Raw genomic sequence first — 20,433 nt, forward strand, 5'->3', positions numbered from 1 at the left:
GGGCCAGTTTCCGATGAATGGACTGTAGGCTAGGCAGAGCAAGTGAATCCATGGACTGGAACGGGCATGGGCAGCTGTGTGTGTAGTGGCAGAACGAAGGCAGAAGCAATCAGAGAGCAGAGTACTACACATGCCACGTAGGGCCCGAAAGACAAGAATATACAGTGCAATAGGGGCAAGGCCGTATCTGGCGTGTAAGACTGAAATATCAAGGGAAACCGAAAACAATCCTAACAGTGCGGTGAACAATATGACTTGTGTCATGTGTGATGTGAAGGCAGTGCACGAACGCATTAGAACCATACTCAAGCTTGAACGAATGAGCAGTAGGTCTTTCTCGCAGCTGATGTCAGGTTATCCCTCGGATCTTGCGGAACATGGCAAGTTTTGCTCCCACCTTTTTCTCAAGTTCACTAATATGGGTGGAGAAGGATAGGTGATTGCACACTGAGAGGGGAGAGCTCTGACGGATGCTTTGCTGAGTTTGTAGGAGTTTTGTCTGCTCTAAACTACTTCCTATGCGGAATGAAGCTCAGTGCAGCAAGCCTCGCCACCGCTTGTGCTGGAGACCATAAAAAAGGGAACAGGACTGAGAGCGGCCAATAATGGGTGAAACTTGGTGCATGTAACGCCTTTTTCAGTCTTGAAACTCTACTTCCCAAGCATTGATGAGATTTGGCCCTCTACAGTTTGCACATGTACTGTATGCCAGTCATGATTCTCCCTTGGTTGGCTACCGGCGGCTGGAGTAATGGCAAGTGCAGAGATCACCGGCTACAATCGAGAATAATGAAGCTTTCAGAGTCTATTCCATGTCATGGACAACGGTCTAAGCTGGGCCGGGCCGTTGGATCAGCGACTGCCCAGGAAGGCTGTTACCAAGTTTCGAGGCATGATGAAGCAATTCAAAGCACACACAGCACACTGTGCCGGCAATAAGACAAACATTTTCACATGCAAATCCCTCCGGATGCCATCATTCTTCACTCAGACTGGCCCATGAATGGTGTTCTTCCATGTGCAGAAGCAGTCGTAAAATAACGCCAGCCGCGGAACTTCCTGGACGCAGCGTTGAACCATTCACGGCAAAGATGGTCGGTGCGTGCCATTGTTGACAGACACTAAGTTAGAAGTGCTCATGACCATGCCAATACTATGCCTGCTGGGCGGTAGTGCCTTACTGGTGCTGCCAGCCATGATCAACGAACTAGAATTGGCTCTGGGTGTTCTGGGCTTGATTGAAGGTATGCTAGGACTGCTGGTCAGGTCAGCTACGGTGTCCTCTTCGCTTACAGCATCGTTGGAGAGAATTGTTGACAGGCTGTCAGCAGCAGCCAGGTTTGATGGCGATGCACTTGGTAGTGAGCCACTGTTCTGCTGCACCAGAGCGGCTAGAGCTTCTGATGCTACCGGGCTAACGGTGGCATTGCTCTCAGTGTCACCAGAACTACGCTGGGATGGCAGTGAATCGGTTCCGAGACCTGAGTCGGCACGCTGGCCCCGGGTCGGCGAGCTCCTCACATCGATGTACATTGCCTGGCTTCTCTGACTGGCTGCCGGGTCCGGAGTAGTCTCATTGACTCCATACACACCAAGATGAATGTTGGTGCCACTGCCGACCGCTTTGCTGGCCTGACGCGACGTCGTGCGGTAGGAGAGATAGTTGAGGCTGCGCGACTCCCTGCGAATGCGCTTCATGTCCGTCCACTGGTGCACAAATAGCAGAATGCCCTGCGTCGAGACAAGCACTGTGAACAGCCACTGTGTGGCAACGTGACTGGTGGCAATCAGGGCTATCCCACTTGCCCAGGTCATGCCCAGCGTCACCACCAGGATCAGGAAAGAACGTGCCTGGCGCTTGAGACGATCGCGCCGCTTGCTAATCGCACTGTCGCCCGTCGCACCCTGAGCCTGCTGGGAGACGATCACCAGCCAGATGCGCAGGAAGAAAACTAGGTTTACAAACACAAACACCGCCAGCGGGAAGACGACGGAAGCCAGGAACGACGTGCCGTACTCCAGGCGACATCTTCAAACAGATCACAACGGGGGGAAAAAGCAAGCACATCAGCAAACACCCGGCATGATTGTAAGGAAGGAGAGGAACTCAAATGTGAGAAAAAGTCAACAACACCATGATTCTAACATGTCATCACAGACATGGTCTTGTTCAGAGCTTTATATGTGCTAAACAAAACAAAGTCAACATGTCCCTGGAATGTGTTCAACCATACACACTGGACTACATACATTACAGGCCAGTGTCCCAGAAAGGAGAAAGGAATCGGTCTCAGGAATGCCTCAAAACTTAAAAAGAATCTCTAACCTCCTCTCACCAGGGTACAATTTGCTCCATGACATCATCAAGTAAGCATCCCCAGTGTCATGACATCACCACTTACAGTCGTTCATTGCTGGGTATTCCAATCGGATAGTATGCATTCCAGTTTAGAATTGCTGAAAGAGTAACAATGAATGCTGGTACGCCTGTAGGGATACGCAAAGATAGAAGCATATAAAACATGTTTCAAATGTTTATAAGGATACGTTTAATTAAAGCGCTCTACCTACATATTTAATGAGTGTGGGGTATGTACTGTACTAGCAGAAATATTCGTCTAGAATTTAATTTCGTCTTTTTCGTCCAAGGAGCTTTGGGACTATATGAAATGCCGGACGAATGTCGATTTGTCCAGCATTTCAATACACTGTTATAGTCCATGGACTAAATTTTCAACCGAAAGAAATCCCTTTCTTTGGAGTTGGACGAAATTATTGACCGACGAAATGTTCTGCCTGTACAGTATGCTGTACTGTGTTGCATAATGGGCTAAACTTGGATGCTGAGCCAATAGTAATGTGTTCATGTCATGATAATTATTGAGCTGATTTGAACACATGGCTGATTTGAACAGAATTATAGGCCCTGCATTAGCTTTAGTAAGAATATACCCGGCTCTACGAGGTGATTTTTTATGGTGCACATGCATTTGCTTGTCACATACCCTGTGCGCCGATTCCCAGTGAGATGAGCGTGACCTTTGTTGACTTGGTGTGCGCTTCCCACGACTTGCACACGTGATGATAGACATTGTAACCCTGAACCATGCTCCATGCAAACACTGCCAGTAAGAAGTAGTGGATGAGGAGCGCCACTCCGCGGCAAACACCCGCCACCTCAGTCCTCTCAACCCCCGCCACAAACAGCAGCAACAGCAGAAGCAGATTTACTGACAGGACACAGCGTAGTTTGGACTTTGAGCTGCAGCGCAGAACTCTGTGCAGGAAAAGTAGATGCAACAGGAAAATTATACACGAATTTCCACTTTATCCTAGCACCTGGTGGAGGGGAGGGTACTTTGAATGGATAACTCCATTCTTGCAGTACACGATGCAAGAAGATAGGGCTCATTACTATGATGCGGGTGACCATGTCAGAAGAACCACACTGGAAGAATGCTCAGAGCACACATGGCATACTGGGCTCATTGAAACAAATTGGGCAGGACAAGCAAGAAAAAAAACAGCAATCATTCCAGGACAGCAATGGCCGCATATGACACAGGGAACATTGAAGAGCAAGGTCAAACAAATCAACACAATGGTACAGATATCGTAGAATGAGGTTTCCGGTTGCGACTGAAGTTTCATACGTACGCGATCATCAGGCTAAATCATTCTAACACAATGGCATGGATGTTAGTAGACCTCCTATGACCTAAAAAGAGGGGTAAAGGGTCCTCCCTCGTTATAACAAGTCCGGTTGGTACATAAACCCCGTTAGTAAATAGAATTCTGAAATCCCCTGGCGAAACGTAGTCTATGCAACTGTTTCCAGGTCCGGTTAAACGATAATTCGTCAGTACATAAAATTAGTTATAACGGCCCTTGTCCCAAGTCCCTGGAGTGCCAAACCCTCAGTATAAGATAGTTTTGTCCAAGCAGGACCAAGGTGGAAACACACCTGGTAAAGAAATACAATGCTGCATATTCTACTGTAAGACATGTTATTATAACGAGTCGCAAATTTAACGATTGTCCAAAATTCATAGGTTAACGAGAAGATATGTTAACGATCTTGCAGTATTCTGCCATATCCACACACAGCATATATGAAGCAGTACGGCCTCAACGGATCTTATTATAACGAAGAAATGTCATCCGTTAAAACGTTAGATTTGCTTCCTCGTTATATATACATGTCTTACAGTATATGTGTATCCATAGATATGTACAATCTTTTTGGATCTCAGGAACAGTCGTGATGGAGATTTTCAGTTATCTAATAACGAGTTGAAATGGCAATAGCCTAGGATTATGTTGTGTTGAGGGTATCCCATGAAAGTTCGAATCTTTGCTTCAAGTCTTATATCTTTAGTTGCCAGTCCTGTTATAAGATAAGTCTCATTATAATATAACTTTTTCGATGGCCCAGAGATTATCTACTAACGAGTGAGGACCTGTAGTCGACTTACAACCCAGGTTTAGTCGCCATTGAATCGGGAAATCGAGGTCCTAAGGGGGGGGGGGGGGGTATAACCTGCCAATACGGTAAACGTCAAGTGGTATTCACATGCCCTGAATAGGTACTGCAACTGACTATGCTGGTACATACCTCTTGCTGAAGTGCAGAGCAACCAAGGCCAACAGGGCAGTGATCGATACGCCACAGCCAATGTAAGTCACCACCGTCAACGCTTTGCCAGCCTGCACAGATCACAGTATACATATTCACATACACACAGCACATGTTATATTCACATACACACGGCACATGTTATATAATCACACACACACACACAGCACATGTTAATCACATACACACAGTACATATTAATCACATACACACAGCACATGCTACATACAGTATTCACATACACACAGCACATGTTACAGTGCACAGGAGAGCAACACCCTGTAAGCATGATCATGTCAGCTTACTAAATTACTGATTGGTGATGTTTGACTGCTGACAAAAGTGTTTGTGGCGCTTGGACTGTGCAGCACCCTGGCGGTGCTGTTTCATTCATGAGGGCAAAAATTCACTGCATAATACTTCACTGGTAAATTCTCCTGGTGGAATAGCAGACAAGGACATAGCGGCTAGCACGTATGCACGGCTATGAGTTCAGTCCTGGGTAAATCAACATTAACGAGCTCTCGTACCTGCCTTTCATAACCAGGGTGTAATGTGTGTACAACTATACATATCCCAGGACTAGAGTCTCAGAGCCACAGCAGAAACGCTTTGTTTCCTTCTTTCAAGTTTGCATACTAGGCTCTGCACCTACACGGTACATGTAGGTGCATTTAAAGGGGCACTCCGGCTTCATTTTCGACGCCGAGTTTTCGATGCCAAGACGAAGGTAGGTGAAAGAGAAGACCCCTCGAACAAGAACGAGTCTCCAGAAGCGATCGAGTCGAGCAGGAAGACGACTTTTGAATTTAGGCCGAGCGAGCGCTGATGACGTAATGAGGGATTAGCTTGCCAGTGGAAATGCATCTGCGCACATACATTTCACACACTTTTTGGCCAATTTTCAATCGAAGAGGAGGTTGTTTGCTATGTTCTCCCAACGCCGTGAGCGATCCCGTCTTCTATACCCTTCCAGGTACCCTGAAGGTCCTCCAGAGGAGAATTTATCTCCATCAAAGCGTTGTTGATCCGCTAAATTCGTCTCGAGACATATTCACCCAGTGCAGTGCTGATAAATGTAGAATGTTGAATCTGTGATAATTGTCGACGATGGAGAGAGAGGTTGATAGCCGCTGTCGCAGGGAAAGTGAAGCTGCTGGAAGTAACAACTGGGAGCTTGTTAGCATAACTTGATCAAAGCAGCTTGACGGAATCGGGGAGTACTGACTATTTGTCTCGCCCTCAGTTTAGTGAATTTTATGACCAGAAAATTATTCGATCAGGATCCCTTCTACAAGATGTGTAGTACAGGTGATTTCTGAACTTGACGATATGGAGACCGACCAGTAGACCTACCAACAACGTGTACCTGCAGGAAATTCAGCCAAGGCTATTGCTAATGCTATCCTCTTCAGTGGCTGTTGTTTTTTTAGTAAAAATATGTTCACTTCTCTCAACATACTCCTGCATGGCAGCAAGAAGATGCGCTATGGAATTCAACACCACAATATTCGCCTAGCTGTGGATGAAGCATGGTTAAGTCATGGCAGTACATATACTTGAACCAGATGAGAAATTGAAGTTCATTTGTGATGCGAAGTTTGACAGCCCCAGTGACGGAGTCAAGCGTTGTCTTTTGCCGTGGCACAAATTGCTGAAGAATCCGAGATGGTCTTGGAATTATGCACATGGATACTACCAGAAATAATGGTGGCATGAACCATTGTGGAATGGGACAGCTCACGGAGAATACTGGAATAGCTCAAGTATCTCTAGGTGATTGTAAATCCTGTTCTGGCTTATAGCTTCGGCCTGCTGCGCCCGTCCATGTACAATGATGGGAAGATGCATTTCTGTTTTCTACATATGACCAGCGCTTTGGCCGAGCGGTTGTGGGCTTGCCTGCGAATCACAAGGTCCCAAGTTCGAGACCCGCGCTGGGAGCAGGGAGCGTGTGCTGTGCTAGCAAATGCGGTAATGCACGCATGAACCACTTTACATGCAGTGAACTGCGCCGATACCCACAGTCAACTGGGTACTCACTACTCGGAGTGAGGGCAACATGGATGCAGCTAACAAGGTTAGCCCCCTTGTCATGCATTGTTTGTGAGACTTACCACCTCACCCTCGCCATTAGGCGCTGCATCTGCCACCCTGGCATCATAGGCATGGTGGTGGCCTGGCACATTCGAAACTTCCGCTGGTTGTGTTTCTCAACAAACTTTACTTTTTTTTTACTTTACATATTTGCCATCTACTGTACTGTGGTATTACAGTTGCAGGTCCCTTATATAGAAATATGTTCAACCCCCCTCCCACATACCCACATAAATATGAACTAACAATTTCACTGTTGGACTCGCCGGCGGCTAGAGAGCAAAGGATTAATTTATAGCAAAGAAAAGGACCAGGGAACTACAAGTTACGCTATAATGTCCACGAACAATTTCACTGTATTTGAAATAATTTTGTTTGATACCCTGAGAACTCTGAAACTTTGCAGCACTGTGGATTATATGTGGATACAACATTTATGGAAAGAACACATTGTTCAAATAATTATAGCACTGAATTGTTGAGATTGTGAGCACATTCCAATCAGTACTCTACATAAGTGGTGGCAATCGTTAGGAATAGGTCGTGAGTTGTCAGAGTGCTCTAGTATATGAGAGAATGTTTTGTTTGTCTAATCGACGGCTCGTTTGAAGCCAGAGTTGTTTGAACTTGTTTCAGTCGACTTGATTCTAGACAGTAGTCGAAGGAGTACTATGAAGTATACACCAGGCGTAGTCCGTAAGGTATCTCGTGAGAATTCTGTCGGTACACATCAGGTATCAGCTTGCAAAGATGGCTCCTCTCTGTTTCTTGAAAGCCTGTATAGTTGGACTGTGGCTCCAGCGATTCCCTTCTCAGAGCAGGTACCATACCCAATACGGTCAATGCATATTGGACAGACCTGTGTGCACAACAGAAATAGTGGAGAGAAATCTCTCAGCTCATGAACACATCAGTGAAGTTTGAACTGCCGTTGTTTGTGGCCATCAGTATAAACCTATCGACTATAAGAATAATGTGCAAACACCCCTCTATAACTACAGCTGGGGCCATGGAATTAGAAAGCATCTAACTTAGGGAACTGCCAATTCTGGTCGGAGTTGCGTTCAAGGCCTGCAATTCATGATGGCTATCGCATGTTGCATTGACCAGAGATCATATAAAACTTCCATGCCACATTGAAACACGCACTACTTTCGAGTACTTTGGTATCCCCCACCAAATGAGCATTCGGTCCCAGGGTGGCAGACATCACCATTCGTTATACCTGGATCAGATTAGATTGACCCCAACTGTCATGAAGAATCATTTTTACTTTGACTGGATTTCAGTACAAGTTGTAGAACTGCAGAATAAATTTTGTTGTATTTGGGCAACCATTTCTCTACAAACGCTCTATTTGGAAAATATAATTTTTTCATAAAATACATGTCCAAATTCCACATCTACCCAAATCGGAATACTTGATCACGTATTCAGTCCTACACGGAATGTTTAGAAAACGCCAGGGGATAGGAATTTGCTAACGAGAACTCCAGGCCAGGGTACTAGCATACGAACAAAACAAGATAAAAACTCACCAGTATACATGTACTTGTAGTAATTCATGTCGGTGTAATATTCACGATAAGCAACGAGGCACCCTCCGATTTGGTCAAACTGCTTTGAAGTCTGGTTGTTCAGGTGATACAAACGGGCTCCCCGTTGTTACTTCCAGCAGCTTCACTCTCCCTGCGACAGCCGCTATCAGCCTCTCTCTCCATCGTCGACAATTATCACAGATTCAACATTCTACATTTATCAGCACTGCACTGGGTGAATGTGTCTCGAGACGAATTTAGCGGATCAACAACGCTTTGATGGAGATAAATTCTCCTCTGGAGGACCTTCAGGGTACCTGGAAGGGTATAGAAGACGGGATCGCTCACGGCGTTGGGAGAACATAGCAAACAACCTCCTCTTCGATTGAAAATTGGCCAAAAAGTGTGTGAAATGTATGTGCGCAGATGCATTTCCACTGGCAAGCTAATCCCTCATTACGTCATCAGCGCTCGCTCGGCCTAAATTCAAAAGTCGTCTTCCTGCTCGACTCGATCGCTTCTGGAGACTCGTTCTTGTTCGAGGGGTCTTCTCTTTCACCTACCTTCGTCTTGGCATCGAAAACTCGGCGTCGAAAATGAAGCCGGAGTGCCCCTTTAAAAGCACTGACACGAGCTACCACTACTCTCCCCGAGTGTCCCAGGACGTTGATGGTGCAACCAACCACACTTCGGAGTTCCCCACACAGTGTTCAATACTATTTATGCATGTTGCAAGCTGGTGCGTATCCATCATGTCTCATTGTTCTTTTTAACCTCAAAAATAATGCTGCCGTGCTCAGGTTTCTTACCCCTCCGGCCCCAGATGGAGGTCGTCTTGCAAGAAGCACGGCAAAGTTGGTCAGGTGATTGCAATGGCACAGCATGGTAGTGGCGGTGTTGGATACAAGTTGACAGCCGGTTGTGTTCCAAGCACCCAGTCCACCTGGTGACCACGCATACACACAGCGAGACGCACAGAAGTACAAGTGCAGAGAATTTGTCAAGGCACGATCACCATTCGGATGGCGTAGCACTGAATCCGTCAATTTCGAGAAAGATTTTATCCGGTTGGGACAAATGTCTGATCCTCACCATGGCTTGACCACACCACCGGACTTCAAGCACACAATCTACGGTTCTCAGGCCATTCAAGTACATGTAACTCCTATCTGGGCGGTACGGACAGTGTATGCAAGTGCGAGGTATGGCATACAGATCGCGAGCGCGGCAATTTACTTCTGTGTGTCTCAGAACTCACCACTGGCCCGCGGATCCCAGTATGCACACTCCGGCTCCAGGTCGACAGCTGACATCTGATGTACACACAAGCATACGTGAAGTCATTTCAAACGAGCACAAATCGACAAACGCAAATACATAATCATCTACAGAAAAGGAGAGCTGGCGTGAAAGTTCAGTTAAAACGTACCACAAAAGGGTCATAAAGCCTGAACTGTATACACTGATGTAGAAGAATCTTATAATCCAGGAAAACACTGACATATCACGGTACAACTGTTGCGTCCTACTGTCCGGCCGCACTGGAACACTCCTAATGACTTGCGTCTCCCTGTACACATCTTGCATCAGGCATGCCATCCATCACGTTTATGGCCGTGCACTATCATCGTTCACCCCACTGCTACACTGCCATGCTAACACCACTAGGTTAGCAGCCATGCTTGCAAAGGCACCGTGACAACCCAGTGAAACAACAAACTGCGCACATGCTTACACACCTGTAGACGTGTCTTGTCAAACTGAATCTCCACCGGGCGTTTCAGATTTTCAACAGGCGTGTCAGCAACGGTTGCTGAAATAACTGGGGTTGCAACAACAGCATTACGTGCAGCAAGGGACGGGTCAAGAAACAGAGCTGGGGAGTCGAAGAACGTGAATGCCATCAGCAGAGAGAATGCTGTACCATTTGCCATTTCGTTGGAAACAGAACCGCTGTTCTGTGCAGTCTGGAATACTTCGTTCGGCACAAACAGGCTCCCCTTGTACGGGCTGGTTGGCACAAATGAAGACGGTGTTCCCACGATTTCCACATCGTTAAGTGCTCGCTGTGTGCGCAGCTCAACTAGTGAATCATTAGCTGGCAGAGATGACAGGTTAGCGTTGTTGTTAAGGAACGTGGCCTGGACCCCTATGCCCTCGTCGACGTCATTGACACGCATCAGCACAAGATTGAGGCCCGGTGCATTGGCAGCAGTGATGTCCGCGGACAGGTTGACCACGGGCATGCTGTTGTTGGGCGTAAGCGACAAGGCAAATGCCAGCTCCTCCAGTCCAGTGTAGAGCCTACAGAGGCACACAGCCATACAGCATACATGCCATGTAGCCTTTCCAGAACCCCATAGCACCATTTAGCATTTTCACCATACAATTTCCAGCACACAACAAAGACGTAATGACCCCTCGCCATGCATAGGCTTTAAAAGTACTAGTACATCATGGTATATATCCTGCAAAGGGAGAATGAGCCTCTTTTGGTATCAGGAAAACCTACAAGTTACTAGTATAGTGAAACCTGAGTTAACCCGACCCTGTGCCAAGAAAAATCCTGTATTGACCGGACAACTTGTCACGCACCGATGGGCTGTGGATTGAACGTGCATCCCTGGAGCAAGCGGAGTCCTGTCGCATCAGGACGGTTTCCGCTGCAAGAAGGGAGTCCGGTTAGGGCAGATCAAGTTTACTGTGCATACAGTACAGTAAAACCTGTGACTAACGACCACCCCTGGTTGGGGCCAGAGAAAACGGCCTTCAGTGGCAGGTGGTCCTTAGTTAGAGGTTTGCACTGTACAACCATAATACATGAATGTGAGACCGTCCATGCCTGACGAAGTGGTCTGCAGTAGCAGGCTGATCGCTAGTCACGGTGGTCTGTAGTACCAGGCTGGTCGCTAGTCACGGTGGTCTGTAGTACCAGGCTGGTCGCTAGTCACGGTGGTCTGTAGTACCAGGCTGGTCGCTAGTCACGGTGGTCTGTAGTTACATGTTTTACTGTATGGTGCTTGATCGGAAGCCACTGTCTCATCCTGTACCTGGTGGTGAAGTTAACTGTCTCCCGTGCCGCTTCTATCGTGCTGGTCCGCAATGCCGAGAATCCGCCAGCAATCAACACATGGTTCTGGACCGCCTGTGACAATGACAAAGCAAAACAAACAACGACGGCATTGACGGTATACCGTTCAGTATTGTTGGATTAATGGCATGACTTGTAGGCCGGGAAGAATGGCATATCATAGCAGGGTGTTAAGTTTCTGGCCAGTTCCTGACTAGCTTACAGGCGGATTTCGCTTGCTTCAACCCAGGAATATTTCGAATTAGGAAGGATGAGACTCTGATTAAAAATATATTAAAAAAAATCATCGTTCGCATGGACCTCGGCTGAAAGCCGAGCTTTCCGCAACCGTAGGAACGCCACCACCCTCTAGGATCAAGGTTCAAGACTCCGATTGAGCAGATGTAATTTAAGCTAGTGTCCGTGTGCCCCAAACTTACGTCTAGGGACGCACAGGATGTTTGGTAGAAAAAGTACACCCACACTGAAGAATTCAACATTATATCATACCTCGGATCCCTGGAGATCATTACCATTGGCAACTGGCTCGTCCATGGCCTCAAGTAAGTCGACATACACACCCAGATCCAGTGCGTTCAGATTATCGTCCAGTGATGTTACTACAAGCAGAGCATCTTGTGACACTGCCACTGGATCAGATGCATTGCCAGCCTGCATGCAGGGAAACGAGTCATGAGAAGACAGAATTTATTAGGAAAGCTCGGAAGCATGGGAATTTTCGACACAAAACTTGGAGAAATCAAGAAAGGACAGTGTTCCGGGCGCCTGTTGTGTCTGATACACGTGTACATTGTGCACTCTGCTTCAGATACTACTTTGAAGTACATGTACTATGTACGGCATTTTTCAGAAGCCGCAGATCTGACATGTTTGGCAAAGTAACTGGAATCAACAAGAGTCAAAGGAAATGGCGCCCAGTATTCCAATTTCAAACCACAAGGAAACTCATTACATTTTGACCACTACTGAGTTTACCGACTCTACCAAACAATTGCATAAGGAGGGTAATTTAGGAAAATACGGTAAGCTGACGTTGATCTCATTTAGTCCCACAACAGCCATAGTCTTACCAGTGTGTTGATGAGGTCCTGAAGGCGGTTCACTGCCTCTGCAAACAGAATTCAACGGTGTATGACAAGCATAGAGAGGATGAGCGTCACTGTGAGCATACGTGTACTCGTAGATTGCATCTACGGCATCTTCCTTCGCGGAGATGGAACAAATCGGACACCACTCGGAAGGTGGATGCACGAATGCATACATCCGCCCAATGTACATCTGGTGGCTGATGAATACTCCATATAAATCAGCTCTAGCAATGTGTGCATCTAGCACTATTGCAGCCATGCTGCCTACCTCTGCACACGCCCAGTGCACAACACTAATCAACAATACTCCACATAGCCATACCTATTTGGGTGAAGGCTACTGCAAGTGGCAACTCTTCCACCATTCCATTGAAGAAGAAGGCAGTCTGCAGAATAGCATCCAGCTGCTCTCGAAGCCCCACCACCGAAGGAAGTCGATAGACGGTAACATCGTAGGAGAGAGCAAGCCGTCCTCTGCTATCAGGGCTGCATGAACAAGCCAAGCATCACCAACTCAGTGAAATCGTATAACAATCATCAGCCTGATTGTCCTGTGTCTGTGGTAGTAGTGCATATCAGAAAAGGAGTTGAGTGAATGCATCCTAGTCTTCCTCCCAACACAACCAGGTTGAATTGTCGTCATTATCATGGCTTCAACTTTCAAAAACTAGTGACGTGAGGAGATAAACTGGGGAACCACAGCTTTTGACATCCCATGCAACAACATTCAATCAGTTTGTTTTCCCATTCACAACACTACACAAACTGCACTGGTAAGGACAAGTGTGGATCTCAAGGTCTTACAAAACATTCCGATTGCTGGAGTTTCCGAATGCCAGCTGTGAGCGCACTCCAATCGCTTGCACCAGCTGAAAGCACATACATGTATATCACAAAACCAGATTCACCAATTCTGAAGCAGTGCCAGGCTGCTACAGCGTATTTTAATAAAAAAAAAACGATTAGCAGCATATCCCTAAAAAAAATCACGGTTCGTGTCAGACTTGGCTAGAGGCCGAGTTTTCCGAATCCGTAGGAACGCCACCACCCTTCAAGGATCAAGGTGCATCCCTGCGGTGCAGTAATTCATTGTTTCCTCATCCTAGGCACTATGAGCGAAGTGCAAGTGGAGAGCGAAACATGATGGGATTGCAAGCCTAGAACCGTTTCATTAGCAGGACACCACACAACCGTATACATACGTCTAATGTAGCGTTCAGTGCACTCGGCCCGCCAAGACTGGGTGAAACAGGCTTGCTTTGGGTGGAGATGGAAGGTGAAAGTGAAATCCAAAATCAGATTCGTTGCTTACAGGTCATGCTTCAAGACAATACAATCCTCTATCCGAACAATTACAGGGAAGCGTGTTAGGGTGTTCGTTCCATTCAATTGACTCGGGAGGTCTCTTTACAAGGCTTTATTTATATTTCTTCTTTTACTAGGGAATTCCCAACAGGCGTCAGCGCCGTTTAACAGGGAACCCTAAGGCTGCCAGTATAATGGTCTTTGTCTTACCAGCTGGTCAGACACAGCGGTGAGATCCTGAAGAACTCTAGGTAGTGTCAGGGAAAACGTGTACTCGATGGCATAGGTGAATTGCACTCTGAACAGGACTGCATCTGTTGGGACAAGACGGAATGGAGCAGCATACGGACAGACAAAGACAGAGATGTAAGGGCTTTAAAAAATATTCATTGGTTTGAGGGAATGGTATAAATATGGGCTTGATTTGCTTTAATGACCATGCTCTCCATAGCATGGGTGATGACTAAGACTTAGCACACTGCTACGGACATGCCGTTCCCATGGCAAACAAGCACTATAGCTCCCAGTGAAACAGGACGACAAAACCGGGCGTTCCGGTTCACACAGGCAAGCCATGCCAAAGCAGTACCACGAATTTCCACGAGCAGACTAAAACATTTGTTTCAGTTTGACCGTGTGCTCACTTACCGGACTGACAGAATCTTCCCTCTAACTCTGGAACGCACTCACAGAACGGCTCCGTGTCGCAGCGCTGCAGTTCCCGTATAGCTACACATTCATAATCCGTAAAGGAAACAACACAACAAAGTTGAGCCGAGGACAATCGCCGGATTCTAAAGAACTGGTAAGTGTAGGTGGCAACTTGTTCAAGAATGACTTTTCCAGTCCTTGCAGAAGTCACCAACCCTAGACATTCAGTATAGAGATGTGCGCAAAGAGCAATGGTGTAATTCGTACAAAGAGGACCCCACCTGCGGTCATCCGGGGTTGGTTGACTTGTGCCGCGGAGCAATGTGTTCCTGATCTACTGATCTCGTGTGTATTATTCGCATTGTTCCGTTTTGGCAATGTGCATGCAAGCGCAAGGGGATTATATGACCGACGGCTGAACCACAATTAAAAACAGGTAGATACGTTATACTCAGTAGTAGTAGCCGAGCAGTTAGCGTGTGCGTGACTTACGTATTTGACAAAGGTCTCCGGTATAGGCAGGCCCGCACACACAGTTGCCCCTGATACCCGTGCAGGATACTGCATCATTGCCGCAGTAAGCATCTGGACAGCTGCTGAACTCTGCAGTATTGCCGTGCAAAGCAGGACGACAGGACCAACATGCAGTGAATGTTAAAAAGAAGGTATGGCATACGCATTCAGCTCACATACTTGAAGTACAATTTACCGAAGCTGATTCATAGAAGAATACACGTTGATGCATTTGACAATACCATACCAATTCCTTGAGCTTGGTAAGCATGATAGGACAATAACTGTACAATCATCACGGTACCTTTCTCATCATTGCCGGGTTATAGCAGGTTTGTAGCCAGCCTGAATCTGGATCATTGGGGGGGGGGGGGGGAGGGGGGGGGAGGGGGGGGAGGGGGGAGGGGGGAGGGGGGGGGGGAGGGGGGGAGGGGTCTTGCATCGTTGTATACATGTTTGGCTATGCTTCATTCCACATAGGGATACAGTGTAGAAATGCAGGTCTGCTAGCATTATGTCTTGACTGTTGCACTGCATCAGGCACACAATGGTCTACTCTTTGTGCCTACTTATAATGCAAGCAGTATATCCGATGAGATGGGTATGAGATGGGTATGAGATGGGTATTTTTTTAGTCCAAACCATCCATTGTGCAATGGCGCGATCAGTGTTGAAAGAGAATAGTCGAACATTGACTCACGCTAAATGTCACGCTATGGCACTTTGACTAACGTTTTAAACTTTCTCGGGTCACGTTTTAAAACCTTGGTCTCAACCACATCGCTGCTTCACTACATGTATGTAATGTACATGTGCCGATATGGCCTCTGCTGAGATGCAGCTGAGTACATGTACATTGTAGTCCCGCACTGGGCAACTTTACCAGCACAAAACAAAATATCTGACCACGTGGCCACCTGTCCGCGCGCACACATTCAAGTACAGTGCTGGCAACTGAAATCCGACCCCCCGGGCGGCGTGCCGCACCGCCCGGGGGGTCGGATTTCAGTTGCCAGCACTGTAGCTACCTAGATCATCACCAGTGCAAATGACAATAGTGTTCAATTTTGCGTTTAGTACATGTACGTGCTGAAATGCGCACAGTTCAACGTCAGTATCAGAAGAAGTCAGCGGTTTCCATTACCCACATCTTCATATCCATGTAGCAATACTGCGGTATTTCAAACAGTGGCCGCAAACAAGACCATGACAGTGCAACGACACTCACGTGGAGTAGTTGTGGCTGGTGCAGTTGGTGTTGTGGCGGCGGCTGTCGGCGTGGTGGTAATAACAGTTGGCGCTGTGGTCGCCAGCAGAATAGTACAGAATTGCCCCGTATATCCTGGACGGCACTCGCAGAAAGCGGTACCTTCCAAGCAGAATTGGCTTAGTGTACCAACAGTAGAGCAACCGCCGCATGCTGCACAACACATAGCCACACGCAAACCGAGCGAACTTGCACACGTCATCCACAGCTGGAATGCAGTAACGTTATCACTCCGCAAGTTAGTTTGGAGTCGATTTTGCAGGTGGCTATACAGTAACACATTGAAATCACACTTGGAGTACATGTGTGATGACATCATACTTGGAGAATGATGACATAATTATTCAAAGCATGACTTACGGTCAACGTCTTGTGCCTCAGCTGGCAACAAACTGACAATGGCAAGGAGGAGTATGGCAGTGCAGAGGAGCTTGATGCCGTGCGTGCTGTTCGGATAGTAGGATTGATATCTATAGTGTGTGACGCAAAGAAGAACGGAAAGATACGTTGAAATAGCTTGAATTTCACACAGAGCAGGAAGATAAAAACGTTGATTTCATCGTACGCATTCCAAGCTGCAACTAAAACATGGACCCGTAAAACAAGAACTTGTAGCGCAACATCATGCAGATCCATGTGGTTTCCTGTGCTCACACAGTGCTGTAGTTTGCATGTGCTAGTAGATCCGCTGGCACTATATCGCCATGTCTACTATGCAGTTCATTAGGCACCAACGCATATCAGTTGCCGCAGATTTGCTAAACTTCGAAGTGTTCACTGATAACAATTCACCATACACGGATATGGGGTGGGCCGGGGTCATTACTATTCAAAGGCTCGTTGTTGAGCTGAGCTTATTGCCTGCTATACATCACCACTAACACTGGTTCACTTCGCCAATCACCACCGGGTTATGCTAGTGGGAGAGACATATTCCTGTCTAGGCAGAATAGACCAGAGTAAGCGGAGCAAGGGGCACTGCCGCAAGTTAACTCACCAATCACTACTGGGTTAGTGTTAGTGTTAGTGTTAGTGGGAGCACCCTAGTCTAGTCTATACGCAGACTAAACCAGAGTAAGGGCAAGGCTTGACCTCTGCTAAGCTCACCAATTCATACCCCATGTCACGAGTTGTATTACCCAGTCATCTAAGCACAATCAACCAATCATCAATCTATCATCATAGTGTATAGTATTCAACTGAGTCACCATTGTCTTCCACCATTCGAGGAGAAGTTTATCTGGGGAGCAACTTGGGAGCATTATGTTCATCAACACATTGCTTTCAATCACCAGTTAGACTGCAGTGCTGCTCGAACACTTTCGTCCATAATCCGGGAATACAGACCATGTCAAACTATAAATGGAGAACACTGCCTTTCCAGGATTCCTTTTCAGTTTCAGTGCAGTGGCATCTGGTAAGCTTGGGGTCAATGTGGGAAACTTCACTCCCACGGAACGAACATTTCGGCAATTCCTGGCATTCTAAGTAGTCTCAGTCAGGACGGCATAGTCCGACTACCCGCCTCGTGTTGTTCAGGATACCTTTGCCTCTCAGTCCTGTATGTCACATGACTGCATCAGTGCATGTGTACAGTATACTAAAGTTGATTCTCGCAGTGGTACTGCATGTGGGGGACCGCCTCCAGTACTACAAGTGTGATATGGATGTTGACATTTAAAAGCTTTTAATTGAGCTGAGAGAAACATTCACTCGCGGCTGTAGCTGTGTCCATTATCAGGCACATGTACTGTACAGTAGTTCCATGCTCCACTGCGTTCACCATGTTCACAGAACAGTGAAACAGTTCAGTATAATTATAATGCGTCCAAGGGCTGCAGAAATATCTGTACTCAAGTCTATAGCCAAGGTACTGTATATTACAGCTCAACATGACTGATAAAGAATAATGCCTGGTCCTCGAAAAAATTGTACTTTGCAGCCCATAGAATGTTATAGCCAGATTTACTTCATAATCACGGAAAGTGTACTGCATCGTTGCAGGATATCTGCTGCGGCCATAGGAAACCTGTGTGCAGTGACCACTACACTGGAAGATCACCTGTGTGGTACAGTTTAGAGTGACTAGCCATCGATGCCATCGCAGGTCCTTCACCATGCCTCAGCTTACATGTACATGGACCGGACCTGTGTAGACTGATGAAGATCCTCTAGCCCTGTCTTTGCAGCTCAGTTCTATTATGTATACTGATCATGTGACTGCTACTACTGTACTAAGAGCCTACAACAAAAATAGGCTGGTGGTAGATTTGTATCGCGGGCCATGCCATGATCCAAGCAGGTACCCCTGACTCCAGAAGAACTGAAGAACTTTCAAGTAACAACTAATACTTTGTTATGGAGCACCAATGCCGCCAAGCATGACTCTGCAGCAATACTATGTCAGTATGTGTACCGTCGTGCATACCGACAGCCTGGACCCCCTGCAGTGAACTAAGAGAGCATGATTAGACTCAGCAGTCGCCCAACTGGCTGCTAGCATGCTGTGTCTAGAGGACGTACAATCTGTAATCTGTGTATTTCCCTATGTTCAGGCATGCTCAGTACCTTCAGCTGGGGTGGGGAAAGAATGACTCAGCATAGACTAAGGACTGAGGCAGTGAGGGCTGCTCATTCTACTGAGAGACGCCAAGAGAAGGACCGTCACGATTATCACAGTGTGTACAAAAACTGACTCCATATCCATAACACAATGTGTCTGCTAGAACTTGGCCAAGACAGTTTCTGTAAGAAATTAGTTAGGCTTCTGCAGCTCAGCTCCTAGCTTTGTTGGGAATTCTGTTTTTTCCTACATTCTCTGGAGTCGTTTGGAAAGTTGGTACACTTTGTAACCAAGAGTTAGTACCTTAGCTGCACCTACTCAGCCCCGTGGTAAGAATGAGCTGAACTTCAGCAGGATTGTCTTGCGTTCAACACCCGGTGGGGGTCATCAACACTGGATAATCATGTAGGGATCTGGGAGCAGCACGAGAAATACCAGCGATCAGCGGTGTTGAAATGATGCACCTGTTCCCGCAACTTCCCGGAGCTGACCCCCCCCCCCCCCCCCTATCCCTATGCACACACAGACATTTACGGTGAAGATGTCATTACTATCATACCGGTACTATTATTATGCAGCACATCAACTCCAGTCCTACGTACCTTTTCGGATGAAGGCCTCCGACGGCTACTCTTCTCCGACTTGCAAGCATGGTACTTGGGAGGGTAGTGCGTGTGCCTTTCGCTTTGCTGTCCAAAAGCACTGACGACAACGAGGTGCGTAAGCAACCACAAAGTGCTCCGGCAGCTATTACTTGGCAGGAGGAAACTATAACTGCTGTGATAATTATGTAAAGTTACAACGATTGACAAACTGGCTATCGCCGAGCCGCAGAACTCCGAAATGACTCGACGCGAACCGTAGGAGAAGGTTATGAACACTGCCATGGCGTTGTACTTGGCTGAGTTCCCTTGAGTTGTCCCACCCGAAGGAACGCTGGTCCCAGGCAGCATCATGCCAGATTATAGGGTGGTGAAGTTGGGGACCATCGTCGCTCTGTCGCAACGTATGACCAACATCATGGCTGTAATTACGTTAGTGCAATCTTCTCCTTGTCTGAGTAGAGAAGATCTATTTACGGTGTGCGCTCTGCTCAAGTATCCACTCCGAGGTCACTACGGCAGAGGCGCTCTCCCTCTCGAAACGCAAGTCTTTTCCTGCGCCAGAGTTACCCAGCACAATAGGGCTTGAAAGTGCTACGTCACTCCATAGCAATGGCATAGCAACAATTTGAAAAATTCGAAAACTGGATCCACCTGGATCCAGTTTTTGTATGGATCCAAGCACATTTCAAGCGGTCTCACTCACAGCAAGGTGATGTTGCCAGTGAAACTGACTGATTTGGCTAGTGGGGGCGGGGTGACAACTGGTGGCGAAGTAAAAGTTGCACCTGCATACGACATGAGTGGGTTGCTATGCACCCACATACTGAGGCAATAGCAAAGTCACACCTTAGTGGATCCAAAATAGAAATCTGATGTCAATTTACTACTCCCAGGCCGTTTTTGACGTCATCACTTTCAAGCCCTAAGCTTGTACGCGACTTGTACTTTTGTAGCGATCAGAGCTGACTCACTACAAATGGCCGACAGCGTAATCAATCATCTCACCTTGGCCCGGAGTCTTTCGTAGAGAGAGAGAGAGAGAGAGCATGCGTTCCAGAATGCTTACAAGCTGGATGGAT

General features: G+C 47.0%; 1 protein-coding gene and 1 long non-coding RNA gene across 3 annotated transcripts; both read right to left on the minus strand.

Moving 5' to 3' along the window:
• Positions 1-633: 633 nt before the first annotated feature.
• Positions 634-19,925, minus strand: LOC135817328 (adhesion G-protein coupled receptor G7-like). Of its 2 annotated transcripts, none has more exons than XM_065330496.1 (18): positions 19,352-19,925; positions 16,547-16,656; positions 16,148-16,339; positions 14,899-15,009; positions 14,404-14,484; positions 13,966-14,069; positions 13,255-13,319; positions 12,773-12,936; positions 12,433-12,470; positions 11,852-12,013; positions 11,322-11,416; positions 10,011-10,575; positions 9,530-9,584; positions 9,081-9,214; positions 4,616-4,707; positions 3,006-3,277; positions 2,403-2,487; positions 634-2,029 (listed from the first exon to the last, which is right to left on the minus strand). In XM_065330496.1, the coding sequence occupies exons 1-18, from the start codon at positions 19,399-19,401 to the stop codon at positions 1,081-1,083; spliced, it is 3,324 nt and encodes a 1,107-aa protein (XP_065186568.1). In that variant the 5' UTR covers positions 19,402-19,925; the 3' UTR covers positions 634-1,080. The 2 variants fall into 2 exon arrangements, with proteins under 2 accessions (XP_065186568.1, XP_065186567.1); XM_065330495.1 differs by lacking the exon at positions 19,352-19,925 and adding an exon at positions 16,752-17,133.
• Positions 6,965-8,847, minus strand: LOC135816586 (uncharacterized). The gene is made up of 2 exons (XR_010553393.1): positions 8,272-8,847; positions 6,965-7,592 (listed from the first exon to the last, which is right to left on the minus strand). It is a non-coding gene; the product is annotated as an uncharacterized LOC135816586 (long non-coding RNA).
• Positions 19,926-20,433: the final 508 nt, after the last annotated feature.

Source organism: Sycon ciliatum, chromosome 5, assembly GCF_964019385.1.
Source record: "Sycon ciliatum chromosome 5, ocSycCili1.1, whole genome shotgun sequence".
NCBI lineage: Eukaryota > Metazoa > Porifera > Calcarea > Leucosolenida > Sycettidae > Sycon > Sycon ciliatum.